The sequence below is a fragment of the Helianthus annuus genome, chromosome 1 (assembly GCF_002127325.2).
Source record: "Helianthus annuus cultivar XRQ/B chromosome 1, HanXRQr2.0-SUNRISE, whole genome shotgun sequence".
Classification (NCBI taxonomy): domain Eukaryota; kingdom Viridiplantae; phylum Streptophyta; class Magnoliopsida; order Asterales; family Asteraceae; genus Helianthus; species Helianthus annuus.
Genome location: NC_035433.2, coordinates 10,490,724 through 10,510,638, shown reverse-complemented (window position 1 = coordinate 10,510,638; position 19,915 = coordinate 10,490,724). Strand labels below are relative to the sequence as shown.

The following is a 19,915-nucleotide window of genomic DNA, read 5'->3' as shown; positions in this document are numbered from 1 at the left end:
TCACCAGCAGCAGCAGGATCCTTCCGAGGATTCGCGTTTCGTGGCAGTTACGCCACCACCTCCACCACCACCAGTTCAACAAGCACCTCCAGATCCGCCAAGGCGTAGGAGATCAGGCGCGCGGATGTCCACGCGAGGAGGGGAATTTCACTTTAGCACCCCTCGCCACTCGAGTGCAAGTCATTTTCCGCCATTGCCTGAAGAACCCCAAATGGGTGAACCTTCGAGCCACCCTGCAAAGGTGAATTCTGCACCAGTTGCACCACCTCCGCCACCATTCGGCTATGATAACCCGATACCAGCATACGCCGGATCCACGGCATATAACCCGTTTGAGTTGCCGACTCACACTCACTATAATTATGCTGACGCCGACCCATATTTGGTAGCGGCCAATTACAACGCTCTATCCCGAAGGACCTTATGGAAATCCTTAGGGATTAGGATACGCAGCTCATGGGTATCCAGCACCTACTAGACCTCCGGTTCAACAACCGTCGCAGCAGCCACGTTTTTCCCCACCGGAGCAGGAAGAAATCCTTCACTGTTTAAATAGGGTAGAACGAGACTTTGAGCAAGAACGTAAGAACAATCGTGGATTCCTTAAAGGCCTAGCAAAACTGTTAAAGGGGAAGAAGAAGCGAGACCATTAGTCTTTATATGTTCTATTGTATTTCATATTTTAATCAAGTCCCTGTGTGGACATTTATTTGTTTTAGTCCCTGCGTGGACCATTACCTTTCAGTCCCTGTGTGGACTTATCTTTTGTCCCTGTGCGGACATCTATCCTTGTATTTGGTCCCTGCGTGGACTTGTTTTCTGTAAACCTCTGCGTAGGTATTTGTCTATTGAAAGTCCCGTTTAGGGCAGTGTGTAATCATTATTATGATTAATGGAATGTTAAGTTTATAAATTTCATTTTTGTCATTTTAATATATTATTATATGAAATAAATTAAAAATCATTCCTTTTAACTAAGTCTGCCTAAATAAATCTTAATGGTGAGACCTAGCCTGGTGTCATTATAAGACCTGGCCAATATGGTGAGACCTGAGTAAAAGGTTCAGATTCCTGTTAACATGTTAACATTCTTGGCAGATGTGATTCGTTAAAATCACACGCGTCATTCTTATAAGAATCTTTCGAAGGATTCCAAGACCTAAACTAATGATTTAAGAATCATGGGTTTAAATCATCAATTAAGATGATCACTTATCAAACATCCGTTAGTGATGTAGTGCCTGCGGGCCATACATATTGCCATATAAGGCAACAGACTGTTGTAGTCTATGACTCCCTGTCAGAAAAGGGTAAAAGAACTATGGTTCAAACCTTCATGCCTTGATTCTCTGAAAATCCTGGCTACTAATATATATAAAACGTCCTTGTGACTAGGCTTTTGTGCCACTAACAATATTGTTTGTAATTAGGATAAGTTATAATCGAATCCTAAATAAAAGTGAGTAACAAATTAACCAAATATGGTCTATGTTTACCATGGTTAATGAATTGCCATAAAAGACAATTCCATAATACACTCCTAAATAAAATTCTGTCATATTCCTTGTAGCAGATCAAGATCTCAAATGGTTGACCCAAATGGAGCTAATAGTCATTCAAAGGAGGATGACAATGATAACGCCCAAATTCATATAACGGGCGCTGAATTGAAAGCTTTAGTAGACGACGCTGTGAAGACGGCCTTAGATCGGTAGTACGAAGAATATAGCGAGTCTCGAAGCAGGACCCGATCTGCACCACACTCTAAACCAAAAACCCATTCTGAACCTCACAGCAAACCACCCTCGACCCAGCCTAAACCTAAGAAGGATGACGATCGACACTCATCAAATGAGAATAGTGTCCGTCCTAAGAAGATAGTGGTCGATGATGCACCTCGCGCCAGGGGTTGCACGTATAAGTATTTCATTTCCTGCAAGCCCCGAGATTTTACTGGGGAAAAGAGCGCGGTGGATTGCATGACCTGGCTGGACGAAATGGACACAGTGGTGGACATTAGTGGTTGTGCTGAGAGGGATGTGGTGAAGTTTGTATCGCAGTCATTTAAGGGTAAAGCCCTAGCTTGGTGGAGATCATTGGTTCAAGCCTCAGGAAAGGCTGTTTTGTATAGCATGTCATGGGAGGAGTTTATTGCTCTCATCAAAGAAAACTACTGCCCTCAACACGAGGTTGAGAAGATAGAATCCGACTTCTTATCATTGGTCATGAAGAACCTGGATTGCCAGGCATATCTCACTAGTTTCAACACCCTGTCAAGATTGGTTCCGTACCTTGTGACCCAGGAACCCAAACGGATCGCGCGTTTCATTAGGGGTTTGGCCCCAGAGATAAAAGCTAGCGTGAAGGCTTCTAGGCCTGCTACATTTAGATCCGTGGCGGATACATCTCTGTCTCTCACACTGGATGCAGTGAGGCAGAGATCTCTGAGAAATGCTGATGGTGAGAAGAGGAAACGTGAAGATGATGATTCACGTAGGTCAAGAAAGAAGCATCGGGGGAATCGTGACCACAAGAAGGGATCGGAGACCAAGAAAAATGACCGACAGTCGGGCGATAGGCCCAAGTGCAATGTTTGCAAGAAGCACCACTTCGGAAAGTGCAGATATGAACAGAAATCCCAGCCGAAAGCATGTGGGATTTGCAAGTCCTCTGAGCATAGGACTCTTGAGTGCAAGAAACTCAAGGATGCAACTTGTTATAGTTGCAACGAAAAAGGGCACATCAAGACTAACTGCCCAAAGATAGTGAAGAAGGTTGAAGAAGGGAAAAAGACCAATGCCAGGGTCTTTCAAATGAATGTTCAAGAGGCTATCCAGAACGACAACGTCATAACCGGTACGTTTCTTATCAATGATGTATTTGCAAGAGTATTGTTTGATTCTGGAGCAGATAAATCCTTTGTGGATGATAAGTTTTGTGAGTTGTTAAAATTGTCTGTTAAAACCTTGAATGTGAAATATGAAGTAGAACTAGCTGATGGGACTATGGGAACAGTCTCAACTGTTTTAGATGGATGTGTTATATCCATTAGGAATCACTCATTTCCTTTATCCCTGTTACCCTTTAAACTCGTTGGTTTCGACGTAGTGTTGGGTATGGATTGGTTATCGCACAACCAAGCCCAAATTGTGTGCAACAAGAAACAAGTGGTAATCAAGACTCCGTCTGGAGAACCGCTTACCATTCAGGGAGATACTCGACATGGATTGCCTGCACAAGTATCTATGCTAAAGGCATCCAGATGTTTGAAGAAAGGATGTGTCATTTATATGGCACAGGTGACTATCGGTGAGGAAAAACCCAAGATTGAAGACATCCTAGTCATCTCTAATTATCCTGAAGTTTTCCCGGAAGAACTGCCTGGTTTGCCACCAGATAGGCAAGTGGAATTCAGTATCGACATCATTCCAGGAGCCGCGCCTATTGCGAGAGCACCTTATAGATTGGCACCCACATAAATGAAAGAATTGAGGACACAGCTAGATGATCTGCTAGCCAAAGGTTTTGTTAGACCAAGTTCATCTCCTTGGGGAGCACCAATCCTGTTCGTCGAGAAGAAAGATGGTTCGATGCGTCTATGCATCGATTACCGTGAACTGAATAAAGTTACAATCAAGAATAGGTATCCTTTACCCAGGATCGACGATCTGTTCGATCAGTTGCAAGGAGCAAGCTACTTTTCCAAGATTGATCTAAGGTCAGGCTACCATCAATTGAAGGTCAAGGATGAAGATGTGCACAAGACTGCATTCAGGACTCGTTATGGTCACTTCGAGTTCCTAGTGATGCCTTTTGGGCTCACTAATGTGCCTACCGCATTCATGGATCTCATGAATCGCGTCTGCAAGCCGTATTTGGATAAATTTGTCATTGTCTTCATCGATGACATCCTCATCTACTCAAAAAGTCAATCTGACCACGAGAAACACCTTCGATGTATTCTTAAACTGCTTCATCAAGAAAAGCTTTATGCCAAATTCTCTAAATGTGAATTTTGGCTACGAGAAGTCCAATTCCTTGTACATGTAGTCAGCGAGCGTGGTATCCAAGTGGATCCCGCCAAAGTTGAAGCCGTCATGAATTGGCAGGAGCCGAAGACGCCTACGGAGATTCGAAGTTTCCTAGGTCTAGTAGGATACTACAGACGCTTCATCGAGAATTTCTCAAGGATTGCTGCACCCTAACTTCTTTAACTAGAAAGAATATAAAGTTCAATTGGGGTCCTAAGCAGCAAGAAGCTTTTGATATCCTCAAACAAAAGTTGAGCAATGCTCCAGTGTTGACATTGCCGGACGGAATGGAAGAATTTGTCGTATATTGTGATGCATCGCACACCGGTATGGGTTGTGTGCTTATGCAGAAGGGCAAGGTCATTGCCTATGCTTCGCGATAATTAAAGGTGCATGAAAAGAATTACACCACCCATGACCTAGAGTTGGGTGCCGTTGTATTTTCACTAAAGCTTTGGAGACATTACTTGTATGGCATTAAATTTGTGATCTATTCTGATCACAAAAGCCTTCAGCACCTGTTCAATCAGAAAGATTTGAATATGAGGCAGCGACGTTGGATGGAAACTCTGAACGATTATGACTGTGAAATAAGATACCATCCAGCCAAGGCCAACGTAGTCGCAGATGCCTTGAGCAGAAAAGAAAGAGGGAAACCAATAAGGATCAATGCCAAGAGCATTGAAATCAAGAATAGTCTGAATGAGAGATTGTTAGTTGCACACAAAGAAGCTGTGTCAGAAGCTAACTATCCTAACGAAAAGCTAGGAGTAACTGAAGAACAGTTATCCTATGGCAAGGACGGAATTCTGAGATTAAATGGAAGGATATGGGTTCCTGTGTATGGAGGTCTTCGTGACGTTATCCTTCAGGAAGCCCACAGTTCACGATATTCCGTTCATCCTGGAGCTGATAAAATGTACCAGGACTTGAAGGCAAACTTTTGGTGGATAGGCTTGAAAAAGTCTATAGCCACCTACGTAGCAAAGTGTTTGACTTGTGCGCAAGTAAAAGCAGAACATCAAAAGCCGTCAGGCTTGCTGCAACCGCCTGAACTTCCCGAGTGGAAATGGGAAATGGTGACGATGGATTTCATCACTAAGTTGCCAAAGACAAAGAAGGGAAACGATACAATATGGGTAATAGTTGATAGACTGACCAAGTCAGCACATTTCCTACCCATAAAGGAGACTCATAGCTCCGATATACTAGCCAAGTTGTTTGTAGATAAGATTGTAGCCCTTCACGGCGTGCCTGTGTCTATTATCTCTGAAAGAGATACCAGATACACGTCACACTTTTGGAAAAGTTTCCAACAATCTTTGGGCACGCGTTTGAATTTTAGTACGGCTTACCACCCCCAGACAGATGGACAAAGTGAGCGTACAATCCAATCGTTGGAAGACATGCTTCGTGCATGTGCGATCGACTTAGGTGGTAGTTGGGATAACCACCTACCATTGGTCGAGTTCTCCTATAACAACAGCTACCATACGAGCATTAAGGCTGCACCTTTTGAAGCCATATATGGTAGAAAGTGTAGAACGCCCGTTTATTGGGCAGAAGTGGGAGATGTCCAGATGACAGAACCTGATATAATATTGGAAACAACGGACAAGATTGTCCAAATTCGCGATCGATTGAAAGCTGCCCGAGACAGGCAGAAAAGCTACGCAGATTTGAAGGTAAGCCTTTCAATTTCGAAGTAGGCGACAAAGTATTGCTTAAGGTATCGCCCTGGAAATGGGTGATGCGATTCGGTAAGAAAGGCAAGTTAAGCCCGAGATATATTGGACCCTTCGAAGTAATCGAACGTGTCGGATCGGTTGCCTACAAATTAAACTTACCGGAGGAGCTTAGTGGTATCCACAATGTGTTTCACATCTGTAACTTGAAGAATGTTTCACTGATGAATCACTGGTTATACCGCATATAGATGTACACATCGACGAGAGCATAAAGTTCGTTGAAAAACCTGTGTCGATCGAGGATCGACAGGTTAAGAAGCTTCGCAGGAAGTATATACCGATAGTGAAGGTAAAATGGGATGCCCGTAGAGGTCCCGAGTATACGTGGGAGGTAGAGTCCATGATGAAAGAAAAGTACCCTCATTTATTTCAATAAATCTCGAGGCCGAGATTTCTTTTAAGGGGGTGAGGATGTAACACCTCGAAATTTTTGCGTCCAATAATGTATTGACATGTGTCATAAGTTTACACGTGGTATTAAATATTAAATAAGGACTAATGTTGAAAAACATTGAAAGTATGTGAATCCGAGGGTTCAAAATGTCAACGAGGGATAAATATACTGTATAGTAACCCTAAATGATGCTCGTACCTTCAAACGAATAAATCATGGATCGTACGGAACGAAATATGGAAGAAAGTGAGAGATTACAAACTACAGGGGTTAAATGTGTCAACATGTTTAAATTATACCTCTGAGTGACCCTTTAACAAACCCGAGACTTTGTAACAGTAAATTACGCTCACTAGAATGTACGGTATAAATTTCGCAAGGTTCCGTTTTAAAACGAGAAAGTTATGATCAAATTCGTATGCGAGGGGTTAAAAGCGTCAAACATAGAAAGTTATGACTTTTCGGGTAATAATAAATTAACCAAGGGTTAATAAGTTGGGTAAAAGCCACGGGGCCCTTATACGTAAATTAACGAGGCCCAAAACGCAAAGTTACCCCTTCGAAACGCCAAAGGCCAGTGCAATAATTAAAAAGATTTGAAAAATCTTACTTTTAGGTCTCAGGCGGGCCGCGTAAATGTAATAAGGGATCTTACGCGGGCCGCGCTGACAGTATAGATATGGTCTCTGACATTGAGATTCAGGCGACCCGCGTAAAGGTTACCTGATCATTAACGCGGGCCGCGTCAGCCTCCCAGATGCAGAAAAGTCGGACATAAGCACTGTTTGGTGTTTTAACCGACTTATTGAGCAATAATGAGAGCATGAGCGCCCCCTAAACGTCCCCTAGCACTCAGGGACAGTTGTTGATCATCCAAGAACACTTGTAGGCCTTGTTGTGATGATCTTATGCATCCTAAACTAGTATAAAAGGACCATAAGTAGCAACATTGTTCTTCACACCTTCAAATGCTTTCTTGATCACTTCTGGAGCTCAAGCACTCTCTCTTAGCATCCCTGGTCGTGCATAGGACTCTTGTAAGTGTGCTCCACCCTTTCTTGGTTAAGTTTTGCTTAGTTATAGCTTAAAAGTCAATCCGTCGTAATTAACGATTGACTTAACGGTTAATCACAAATGGTCCAGTGATTAATCGAAATAAAGGTAGTTATATGTTGGTAATCATGTGGGCTTTAAACCTTAAAAGGGCACCCTCTGATTCCCACTCTAACTAGTCCAAATGTCGAGTCAAACTTGCTTAGAAAAAGTCAACAGAATGCTAACTTTCGATTTTATGCATAATCAGTAATGTAGATGGCGTGTAACCTATTTTGACACTCATAAAACATGATAATAAGTATTATAATTGGTCTAAGCTTGTTTGATCCGACCATTTACTGTTTTGACCCGGTTCGGAACCGAAAGTCGCAAAACTTTGACTTTTGCTTCGACTTCAGTACTGACCCGTTATGGTATGATTTAGATATGCCTTAAGACTCTCTTAGGACTAGGTTACATGATGGTATAACCCTCTGTGACCGGTTCGTTGTTTGTCCGAGTCTTTCACACATTTCCGTTAAAAGCTCAAAAGTTGACCATAACGCCCTTTTTACTTTAAAACGAGAATTTTGGATATGTGAAAGGACAATAACCTTAGTTACTGATTTCTAAGCATGTACCTAAAATTTCACGTCAATCCGAGGTCTAGAATAGGAGTTATGCTAAATAGCGCAATTACGGAAACTTTAGTAATTAAACGGCGCAATTAGCATAAAGCCTATCTAAACCCAAATTTCGACACCAAACCTTTTACACACTGATGTAAAATAATATTTTGATATTTTTAAAGATTTTTAATTATTTTTAACCTGCTCATAACCTGCGGTTATGGCATCGATTCGGTAATTACCGAATATACCCTTTTCGGACATAACTTGAGTTCTACATGGTATTTTGACCCGATTCCAGTTGCTACTGATTTCAAATAATAAATAGAGTATTTTGGACTCTATAAACTGTTCGGAAAACTCAGATTTCCTGTAGAACTCGGAAACCACTTTTATAATCTTTAAAATGACCGAAATACCCCTACGGGGCGTATATTGGATTTAAACTCATTATGGGCACAATGGAAGGTATCCTACTGATACCACAACCTCTTTAAAGCATATTAACTTAGGAAACTTGTGTAAGACTCTTACGGTTACCCGTTACGCCTTTTACGCGCACGGTTCGATTTATGTAACTAGTTTACATAAACTAGCCGAAAACGGGTCAAACCTTATCGTTTTTATTTCAAAATACAGAGTGTGGTTATTATACCCATATAAAACAAGTCTTCAAACTTGTTGGGTCCAAACCACATTCCTTTCCTGGTTTTCGCCTTTCACGCGATTAAACCGTAATTATCCTTTGAAACTGACCGGTCTAAGCTAAGGCTAAATTAAAGACCCGTTAGGATTCTAATAGGTTGTTATAAACCTTCGTTCCAGAATAGGAGACCAGTAAAAGATACTTGCATTTGTTTATTGGGGTTATTACTTGCTCAGGTAAATACTTTTAACTTATTTTCCGTTATGCGGGCTTGGGTTACGGTATATAAAATACCGCTTGGTCGGGCGATTGACCCCAACTCATTAGTAGTTGGGTATGATCAATATGACCCGTTTAAAAATTTGTTTTGTTGGCTTTACGCCTTTGGGAGCTTAATGACCATGTCCCGGATATCCTTGGCATCATTTTACGAAATGGCCACGACCTCGACACGCGGGTGTAGGCGTACACCCGACAATGTGTCTATATTATTAAAGGTATAACCGTTGGTTTTCCCGCCACGGCTTTATGCTTTGTGGCGTGTCTATTAACCTTAAACCCGGCACGACCCGGGCGACCGAACGCATAGTGAACATGTAATTCTTTTACAAGATTAATTGATTAATTATCTCAAGTTATAAAGAGTTTGTGCCTTGTGCATTCAAATCAATTTTATTAAACCTTTTACAAAAGTGTCGGTTGAATGTATTTACCAGTGTAAATTGACGTATTTTCCCCAAAAAGATTAAATGCAGGTTCTACACGTAATAGGCTGGCCACTCCTTAGCATCGTTAGAGTCTCGCAAGCTTGGGATGCCACTATCTGTTGAACAATATTTCTATTTTCATTTTGATCCCCTGTGGATTTATTTCGACTACTTGTGATACTTGGATATTACATTCAATAGTTGAAATATATCTATCTTTATGCTTCCGTTGTGCATTTAAATATTGTGTGGTTTGACTATATTGTTGCCAACTACGTCACGGTAATCCCCCACCGGGCCCACCGGTGAAACACGTGGAAAACGGGGTGTGACATTGGTATAGAAGTGTAAAGAAATTTTTACCCTTAATGAGGCGCGTCCACGTTATAAAATTGATGTTATTTACGAAAACGCCACCGCGCCAATCTAGTCCATAGATTGTTTTAATCGGACGATCCATAAGCGTTCTCACCATTCTCACATTTTCTACCGTTTTCTCTAAATCCCGACCTTATATATATATATATATATATATATATATAGAAACTGGATCCGGAGAAAACGCTCAAAAGTGTGAGAACGGTGAGAATGCATCCTGGCCCAACACGTGTCCCGCGGCATAGAGAAGGGCGGAGGGGCTTTTTTGTCTTTTCATTCTTCTTTTATTTTCACAACGCGGTATAATATTTTCTGGCGTCTAAGTTTTTTTTTTTTTGCGTTAATTGTATTTATTAAACTTTTTTTATGGCGTTGAATTAATTGTTTTTGTGTCACATATATAATTTTTTGGCGTTATAGCGTTTTCTGGTTAATTTTTTTGGCGTTTGTGGCGTTTTGTAAAATAATTCACTAGGAGTCATTAATATTTGCATAAGATTACAATAAGACCAATTTTTTTTGGCGTTTAGTGAATTTTTTGGCGTTTAATACCCTTTACAAGGTGCTTTGCCAACAGCTGTTCTCCCAGTTTTCATTCTACTAGCGTTTTGGTTTTTGTAGTTTTTGGCGTTTTATATAATAATCTGTTTTATTTATAGAGAATTAGATAACAAAACAACATATAACTTGATATCAAAACAATATAAAATGAAAACAAAAATAATAAAAAATGGTAATCTAATGTTTCTTTCGAATCTTCAATGTCATCAGTCTCTTCCTTCTTGAATTTGTTTTTGGCGTTTTGAACCTTTTTTTGAATAATTTAGCTAGATGCCAACTTTCCTTCATAAACCCCGTCTTTTTCAGAAGAAGCTGCTTAGTGGCATCCTGTTTTTTGGTGTGATATTCTTGTTTGGTGGCATCTCACTAAAGATCAACTCTTGCTTGATGCTATTTGTAATAATGGAGTCCAAAATAGCATTTTACACTTGTGTTGATCCCTTTATTCCATGCATATAATCATCAAGAACAAAGCTCACATGATGGCATATCACTGTCATCAGTCTCTTTTTCTTGAATATTTGTCCATCTCATTTAGCAAAATATTATTGAGTTAACCCCCTCAGAAAAAGGATCCATTTCAGTGAAAGCTTTGTCATCTGTGGCATTTTAAAGGGAGTGGTTTCTAGAGGATATGGCGTTTTGTGTTTTCTGGGTGTGATTAATTTCATTATGTATAGACCCCTCTCTTATAGGAGTTTTTTGGCGCGTAGTTTAGGCGGGACTTTTTATTGTAATAAATGATAGTAATAAAGTAACTGTCTTTTCAGTTACTGTTTTTGTATTTACTGTGTTGATCAGCTTTTATCAGTTTTATAGGTTATAGACGTCTCATCTTCTAAGTTTGGCGTTTTCTTTAAATGGCGTTATGCAGACCAAGATGACAAAATACAATAACGGAGTAAATAAAATATTAATCAGGAAAAATATTTTTTTGTTAACTTTGGCGTTTTGTAAGGGTTAACCATTTTTAGTATTTTTTGGCGTTTTGCTAATAAGGATAGAAATATATCATTTAATTATCTTAAAAAAAGAAGATTACATAGAAGAAAAAAAAGAGGAAAAAAAGTTAAAAGCCTTCGTCAGAAGGTACTTTATCCGAAAAGTATCCATCACTTGCGTCATCTTCTTCCTCCTTGGAGTCTTCATCTGGATCTTCATCCATGTCATCACATTCACCTTCATCAGCTTCTTGTTCCTGAAGATTCTGAAGCCTCCACCTGAACATGTCTTGCATTAACTCCAATTTTGAGTCTATTTCTGTGTTGGTACAAGTGGCGTTATGCAATTCTTCCATGAAACCTAGACGCTGCTTTGTCATGATGTTCTCTAGCCAGTAGACTTCCTGCTCTCTGCTGTCGTATGTAACCGTCACCATGTCTGTTTCATCATCAAAACGCCATGATGTCATGATAGGGTCTGGCTTCACATCTGCTTTGATTGGTCCAAATTTGCTGGTTAATGCTTTCATAAGCATATGCGTTTCATGGCATTCGTTGTCTAGAGCGATGCCAATGGATAAGATTCACCTCTGTATCTCTTCTTCCATCTTCAGAATTGTCCTGGCCGTCTTAACATACACCCTCCTTCTGTTGTCAAAAAGGAGGACGTATCGCCTGATTCCCAGAGTGTATCTCCACGAAACGATTGTTGCCATTTTTGGCGTTTTGGTTAAGTTGGCGTTTTTTGTTAAAGATGTTTTTTTTTTGCAGAAAATGGATAGATTGAATTGATTATGGAAGCTATGTTTTACCTTGTTTATATAATGATGTTTTTGGCGCGTAATTTAGGAGGGAATTTCTTCTAATAAATGTTAATAACTGAAATTCAGTTACTGTGTTGTTTCATCTTCCTGTAATATTCAACGCGTTTTATTACTAATTTTTGGCGTTTTGTTTTTAATGGCGTTTTATTTTTTTGTATGGCGTTTTATCATTTGATGGCGTTTTGAATATGAGCAGTAAAAGACCCTTTTACCCTTAATGAAGCGCGTTCCACATAATAAAATTGATGTTATTTACGAAAACGCCACTGCGCAATCTAGTCCATGGATTGTTTTGATCGGACGATCCATAAGCGCTCTCACCGTTCTCACACTTTTTACCGTTTTCTCTAAATCCTGGCCCTATATATATATATATATATATATATATATATATATATATATATATATATATATATATATATATATATATACAGGGTTAGGTTAACGTACAAATGCCCTTATCGTACATTACGTACGCTACAATCTCAGCCGTCCGATCATCTTCCCGCATTGAATTCGCATGTGGTTTTTTTTGTAACAATTTCGCATGTTGGTTTTTTAACATGCGATTTCATCAAAACTACCAAATGCGAAATTGTTACAAAAAAACATGTTATTTCATCAAAATTATCACATGCGAAATTGGTACAAAAAACAACATGCGAATTCATAAAAAATTATCACATGCGAAATTGTTATAAAAAAAACATGCTATTTCCTCAAAATTATCACATGCGAAATTGGTACAAAAAAACAACATGCGAATTCATCAAAAATTATCACATGCGAAATTGTTATAAAAAAACAACATGCAATTTTAAAATGCGGGAAGATGATCTGAAGGCTGAGATTGAAGCGTACGTAATGTACGATAAGGAATATTGTACAGTACACTTTACCTATATATATATATATATATATATATATATATATATGATCCTGTACATTAATCTAGAAGTGTGAAAAGTGTGAGAAATGTATTATAACACTATATATAACACTATATAACACCAAATAAACACCGTATAACAATATGTAACACCATATAAAACCATATAACACTATGTAACACTATATAACACTATATAACAAATATAACACTATAGTTTGTCTGATAGCATGTCTATGATAGATGTATAGTATTATATATTGGTATATAGTGTCATATAATGTTACATAGTGTTATATGGTGTTACATAGTGTTATACGGTGTTTATATGGTGTTATATAGTGTTATACATAGTGTTATAATACACTTCTCACACTTTTCACACTTCTGGATTAATGTACAGGATCCCTACCCTATATATATATATATATATATATATATATATATATATATATATAGAGTAAGGTTAACATACAAAAAGCCTTATCATACATCACGTAGGAGACAATGGTAACCGTTGGATCAGGGGTATAATCACGCATGGGACCACATAATCACGCATGAGACTATAATCACGCACGTTCTATGATAATAACGCACGTTATATTTTTTGTCATGTATGTTAATGTAGGTTAAGCCTTGAAGTACATTATACTTTCTATATATATATATATATATGTATGTATATGGCCAGTATCATATATTTCCCAAATAAAAATTTTTGTATAGGAATTTGAAATTGACTAGATTCAAACCCTTTTATGTTCAATCATATATTCATCACACCCATGACCCAACATTTTCTGGTTTTTATAGACTTGTATCGAGTCCAATATTGTCATTAATTTGCTTGAGTCTCTTGAGTCTTGTCTCACATATTTGAATAGTTTTTATTTTATCGTCAAAAGGTTTTGTTTATTTTGGAACATTGACTTCGTTAGAATTAGTTTTCTTTATGTATACATTGTATTTTTTTGTTGTGATACCACTAAATTTAACTATTGAATTGTATACAATCATATGATATCGATGTGGTGTTGGTGATAGAGTGTCCTTGACTTGGATCGATTCCAATATTGTCATTTGCTTGAGCCTCTTGAGTCGTGTCTCACATATTTTTATAGTTTTTGTTTTATTGTCAAAAGTTTTGATAATTTTGGAAAACTGAATTCGTTAGATTTAATATTCTTTATGCATTCATTGTATTTTGTATTGTTGTGATAACCTTAAAGTTGACTTTTGTATTGTTTACGATTAGATGATATAGTGTGGTGGTAAGGTGTCAACCCTTTTATATGAAGGATTCAAATCTTGTAAGGTGCAGATATAGGCAATGTTAGTTTGCTGTTAAAAAAATAGATTATCTATTAAAACAATACACTTGATATAAAAAAAAATTCAAGCTTAATAAATAAAATATTTTTAAGCATAAATTATTGTCAATTACAATAGTATAAAGGGAATTCGTTTCTAAGGTGCATGAATCTATTTTCTACCAAAAGAGGCTAGCTAAACTAAGGGTAACTAATAATTAGGTTGTTTAATTCAACCATCTTTTGTTTGGAGTCAATAAGTAACAACAAAAGAAAGTATACCTAGATTTTAATCAATATATCGTCTCCCCCACTCCTTGTTATATGTTTAACTGAGAGGTTTATCGATCTTTTTAGTAAAGTCCGTATAATTTTGTTAAAAGATTTTTTTCGAAAGTGCTAACGCATATCACTACTTGGATCTTCTACATGTTATCAAAAGCTACACTAATCAGTCACAAAGATTTTGCACCCTATTAACACTTTTGAGGGTTGATACTTTGTGGGTTTTATTTTGTTCTTATGAAAAAAATAGCAAAACAATTATATATATTTTTATGAATTAATAAATGACGTAAATATATAATTTTGTGAATTAATAAATGACGTGATATGCCAGTCACTTATCATTTATCACTATTAAAAGGGTATTATTGTCTTTAGATGTAAAACCATTTATTGACAAAAAGACTAGTGGTCCAATTGAGAATAATTAAAACTACAACAGCTTGTGTAGCAATCAGACGAGTTTCAAGAATATTAATTTCATGCATGACTAGAAACTTATGTTCTGCATCCAATGTTATACTCGGTCAAATACTTTCTTAACATCCACAAAAATATGTGGTTTTAAATATTTGAAAATGTATTGTGTAAAAATTGTTAAAAGAAAAATACATATTATTATCTTATGACATAGTGATCTAATAGTATGGTGTTTGTCTTTTACAGATGGGATGTGAATTTAAATCCTTGCAACAAGTGAGACTTATGTGTAAAAATTTGCGGTTAAAAATGTGTTATACACATATCATATTACCTGAAATTTGATCTTAAACTCAACTACTTAAAAAATTGAAAAGAATTATCGAAATATACTAACTATACTTATAATAACTCAACAATTTTGATTATTTTAAGTTTCTAATAACTTCAACATACTAAAAATTATACTTTTTTAGACTATATAATAATACTCATATACTCGGTTCCAATGAGGATAATCTGAGTTTTTTCTAGATTTATTGGGTTTTCTTCTGGACTGGTATAGACATTATTGCCTACTTGAGATGGATATGATCAGATGGTTCCACTTGTGATACGATAATACTTCAGTGATCCAAGTTTGTCGTTAAAAAGGTTCAAATGAGGATAATCAGACAAGTATTATTATCTAATATCATACTCGTCTCAAACCCGAAAAAGTTTTATGACTAATCCCATACCTGACCTGTACCGAATACCGAATTTGTATCAAAAGAATTTTGAGTTTAAGGTTTTCTCCACAAATTCGAGTTGATTGAGGTGTTTTTATTCTTTCTTTTTTGAGTTAAATGCCAGTTTAGTCCAAATGTTTCAATTTTCGTTTGTAGGTCTAAAAAGGTTTTACCGTTGCTATTTTAGTCCACTTACTTAACTTCATCAATTTATTCTGTTAATGAGAAGGACAATTCGATTATTTAGGGGAGCATGGAGTCCATTGCAAAGAATTACCGGTTGATGATACCCCTTTTCCGTTCGATTATTTAGGGGAGCTACATTGCAAAGGTTTTACCGGGCTATCCTCAAGTACCGGTTGATGATACCCCTTTTCCCGGTTGATGACTTGTGTCCTGTATATCGGAAGTGTTCCTTGGATTCTTTTGGGGAGCATGTAGTTCATTGCAAAGAATTACCGGACTTTAAATATCGACATGATTTAGTCCGAGATGTGCTGTATGATGTCCTTAAGCGAGCAGGGATCTCGGCAAAAAAGGAAGCTACGGTGAACTTTTTGACTGATCCGTTAGAATGGAGATCTACCCTACGGCCCGCTGACATTCTTGTTTTTGGATGGGAGGGAGGGAAACACGCGTGTGTCGATTTGACAGGTGTGTCCCCCCTCGTTGGGCTAAGGGACCACGGGTTTGTGGCAGGACAGGCGATAACCAAGGCAGAGGCGGGCAAAGTAGCTAAACATGAAAAAGCTTGCATCGAGAATCAGCATGTGTTCGTCCCGTTTGCTTTCGATACCTTTGGCGCTCTCGCCCCTGACGCGGTGCGGTTCCTAAAGCGGGTTCAACAGGTGGTAAGCAGTAACACCGCACATGTTAAGGGGCAAAATTTTGTGTTTAGAAGGGTAGGGTTTGCTATTCAGAAGGGGGTAGCGGCGCAGCTTGTTGCTCGCCTACCTGCCATTAGTTTGTAATCGTATTGAGCTTTTTCCTTAAAATTAAATAAGAACATATATAATTCTGTTAATTAAAACAACAATTTGGCCATATAAAATTCGAGTTGATTGAGGTTTTTTTCTCGAGTTGATTGAGGTTTTTTTTTCTTTCTTTTTTTTTCTTCATTTTAACTCTATTGATACTTTTTTGGTCAACCAGCTTCCAAAAGTACAAGTGCTAAAATTCAAAAGTTAGCCACCTTGTCTCCATAAGTGAATGCATGCATCATGATACTATAAATACACATCTTGAACCCTAATTTACCAACACACATCACTCATTTACTCAATTTTCTTTCAACTCACCATGACACACCACCATAACAACCTCCTCTCCGCAGCCGCGACCGCTCCACCACCACCACCACGAAAAGAATTCCGCTATCGCGGCGTCCGTAAGCGTCCCTGGGGACGCTACGCCGCCGAGATCCGTGACCCGTGGAAAAAGTCACGAAAGTGGCTCGGCACATTCGCCACCGCGGAAGAGGCCGCCTTAGCGTATGACGCTGCGGCCTTCAGACTCCGCGGTGCGAAAGCGAAGATGAATTTTGGTGTTACCACTCCATTTTTCCCCCCTGTGGTTGAGAAGAAAGATAATTATGGTAATTTTCCGGCATCATTTTATGATCACTCTGGTGGTACTTCTGTTATAAACTTAGGTTGTGAAAAGCAATTGGTGGGTGTTGCTGTGGTGGATGATGATGATGGCATGAAAGCAAAGACGGTGAAGAAACCCTTTATGTTTGATTTGAACCTGCCGGCGACGTTATTTTGACCACCGTGGGGTTCATCGGATTATGTTACTATGTAACTTCATGTGTTCGATGTAATAGAGTAAATTACGATTTTGCCCCTTGTAGTTATATCATTTTTACCCTTTTAGCTCAAAAAAATCTTTTAACATCTGAGCCCCTAACGTCTTTTTTTTCTAACTCTTTTAACCCCCAACATCTTTTTTCGTCTAACTCTTTTGGCCCCTAAAAGTAAATGGATGAGGTTAGTGTTAGGGGCCAAAAGGGTTAGAAAAAAAGACGTTGGGGCTTAGATGTTAAAAAATTATTTTTTGGCTAAAAGGGTAAAAGTGATATAAGCACAGGGGACAAAATCGTAATTTACTCGATGTAATATATAGTAAGTTGAATAAAATTTTGATTAATTAATAGTAAACATTATGGCTTATGAGAAAGTTAATGTATAAAGTCGAATTAACGTCGTATAAAGTCGAATTAACATGAGAAGTGTAGAAAAGGTAATTGTAATTACGCATGACGGATTCAAAATTGGGTACGAAAGAAAATTACATATGAAAATTGCGTATGAAGGAAATAAAAAATACGGAAAACACTTTATAGACTTTGTAGGTTAAGAGTGTTTTGTATTCAAACTTTACTAAAGATTATTATGTTACAATGCTTATTTATATAAGTAATTTTGACCGAAAATTTTTAAATAGAATGTAGGTCCAAACTTGAAAAACTAGGTAACTGTGTTGTGTTAACAATCTGGTGGGTTGAAGAATTTTTAATGGGAGACTGAATAAGTAAACTCAAGTGCCAATGAAATTGTGTTCAAGTGGTGGAAAGTGCTTGAGTTTTCAAATGAGGCTCAGGTTTGATTCTCATTAACTGTAAGTGAGGTGGTAAAGTTTACCCACTTTGGTGGGTTTCTGACCGAGATTACGGGTTCGAGCCTGGCAGTCGGGATTAAGTTTCCACGAGGTGCGAGGAAGGGCTCTGCACTGCACTCCCCCTCATTCGAACCCGGGTGGTTGTGCTTCCGATAAAAAGGGTTGAAGCGCAGTTGGTAGTGGGTTTTCAATCAATCTACACCTTTCAAAAAAAAGTAAACTCAAGTATATGACTCGTATATTTGTTCGATTCAAAGGTAATAAATGATTAATTAGAGTTTTTTCTTGGGAAGATTGGTGTAAATTTGTTAATATGTAGTTTCCGTTGTTTCTTTCGTTTGGCTGCCTTGATTTGCGGTTTTGACGTGTTTGTAATGAAGTTTACTCAAAAAATGAATCTTTCAAATAAATTACCGACGAAATTCACCACCTCGAAATACAACCGCCTCCGAACCGGGAAAACTACTTAGTGAACACTCGCCCAAAGGGACGACAGTACGGTGAGGTAAAGTACTTAGTGATTTAGCACTACAAGAATAACCGTGGTTTCCTATGCATATTTTCATTAGGTTCGATGGCATGGGCTCGCACCCTTTACCACCTCATCTCTATAGCGTCTCAAACATCGTTGTGGGGTGTTATACGGGGTTTCACCAACCCCATGGTGAGCATTAACGGATCAAAATGTGAGGCCTTCACACAACGGTAGGATCAATAAAAAAATGTAATTTTTAATTTTAAAACCTCTATAAATACACATTTAAATCACAACTCATTCTAAAACTTTCACACAACTCACTCTATATTCTTCCACTCTTATCATATTTTTGTATATCAATTTTCAAATGGTGATTTTAGAATGAATTTGTTTAGAAAACCAAACCGGCATAATCAATTCAGTTTATCATCGTAGCGTTTTATGATACCATGTATATACTCTAATTTGAATACAAATTAATTTTTAATAAAATATATACTGGAATGTAAAAAAAAAAAAAAAAAAAAAAAAAAAAAAAAAAAAAAAAACTAAGCCAAACTACGTACTTAGGTTTTAAGAAAAAGTTAGCGAACGTAAGTTATTGAAAAAATATCAAATTAAACGATACATGAAATATAATTTAAAAAAAAAAGAAAAACAATTAAAAAAAGAAAATAAATTATTAAAAAATGAAAAAAAGTTAACAAAGGTAAGTTATCAAAAAGATATCAAATTAATTGATAAAGAAAATATGATTTAAAAAAATACGATTAAAGGTAAAAGAATTATTATAAAGAATATATGATTTAATAAAGGAAAAACGATTTAAAAAATAAATAATTGTTAAAAAATATCGGGAAGCGCCATGTTACTATTTATGGCCCTTCATCACTATAACATATATAATATAATACAACCACACACATATATAATATAAATAAATAGAGTTTAATAATATTTTCTTAAGTCTATACGTAATGGGCGTGAACAAGTTTGATAACGTCTTTAAAATCGTCCCCCTCTAGACATTATAGGGACATAAAAGGGGAAGGATGTTTCTAGGATAACGACAATGGAGGAGAAAAAACTAAAAAGTAATGACTGAAAGGGTATTAAGGGCCGTTAACTATTACACATTTTTTAGGCACTTGTGATGATAATGTGACGAAAAATGTCTCTTAAGAGGCATTAATTATTACGGATGGCCTAATAGTTTTTGAAGTTCTATTTAAATTATATTAGTTTTCATTTTTAAATGAGTTTCCTTAAAAGTAATCCAAAATATG

At 37.4% G+C, this 19,915-nt stretch overlaps 1 protein-coding gene across 1 annotated transcript; it reads left to right on the top strand.

Annotated features, from left to right (window-relative positions):
- Positions 1-16,831: 16,831 nt before the first annotated feature.
- LOC110871829 (ethylene-responsive transcription factor 3) lies at positions 16,832-17,299 on the top strand. The gene has a single exon (XM_022120611.1). It carries the CDS (start codon positions 16,832-16,834, stop codon positions 17,297-17,299), a length of 468 nt encoding a protein of 155 aa, XP_021976303.1.
- Positions 17,300-19,915: the final 2,616 nt, after the last annotated feature.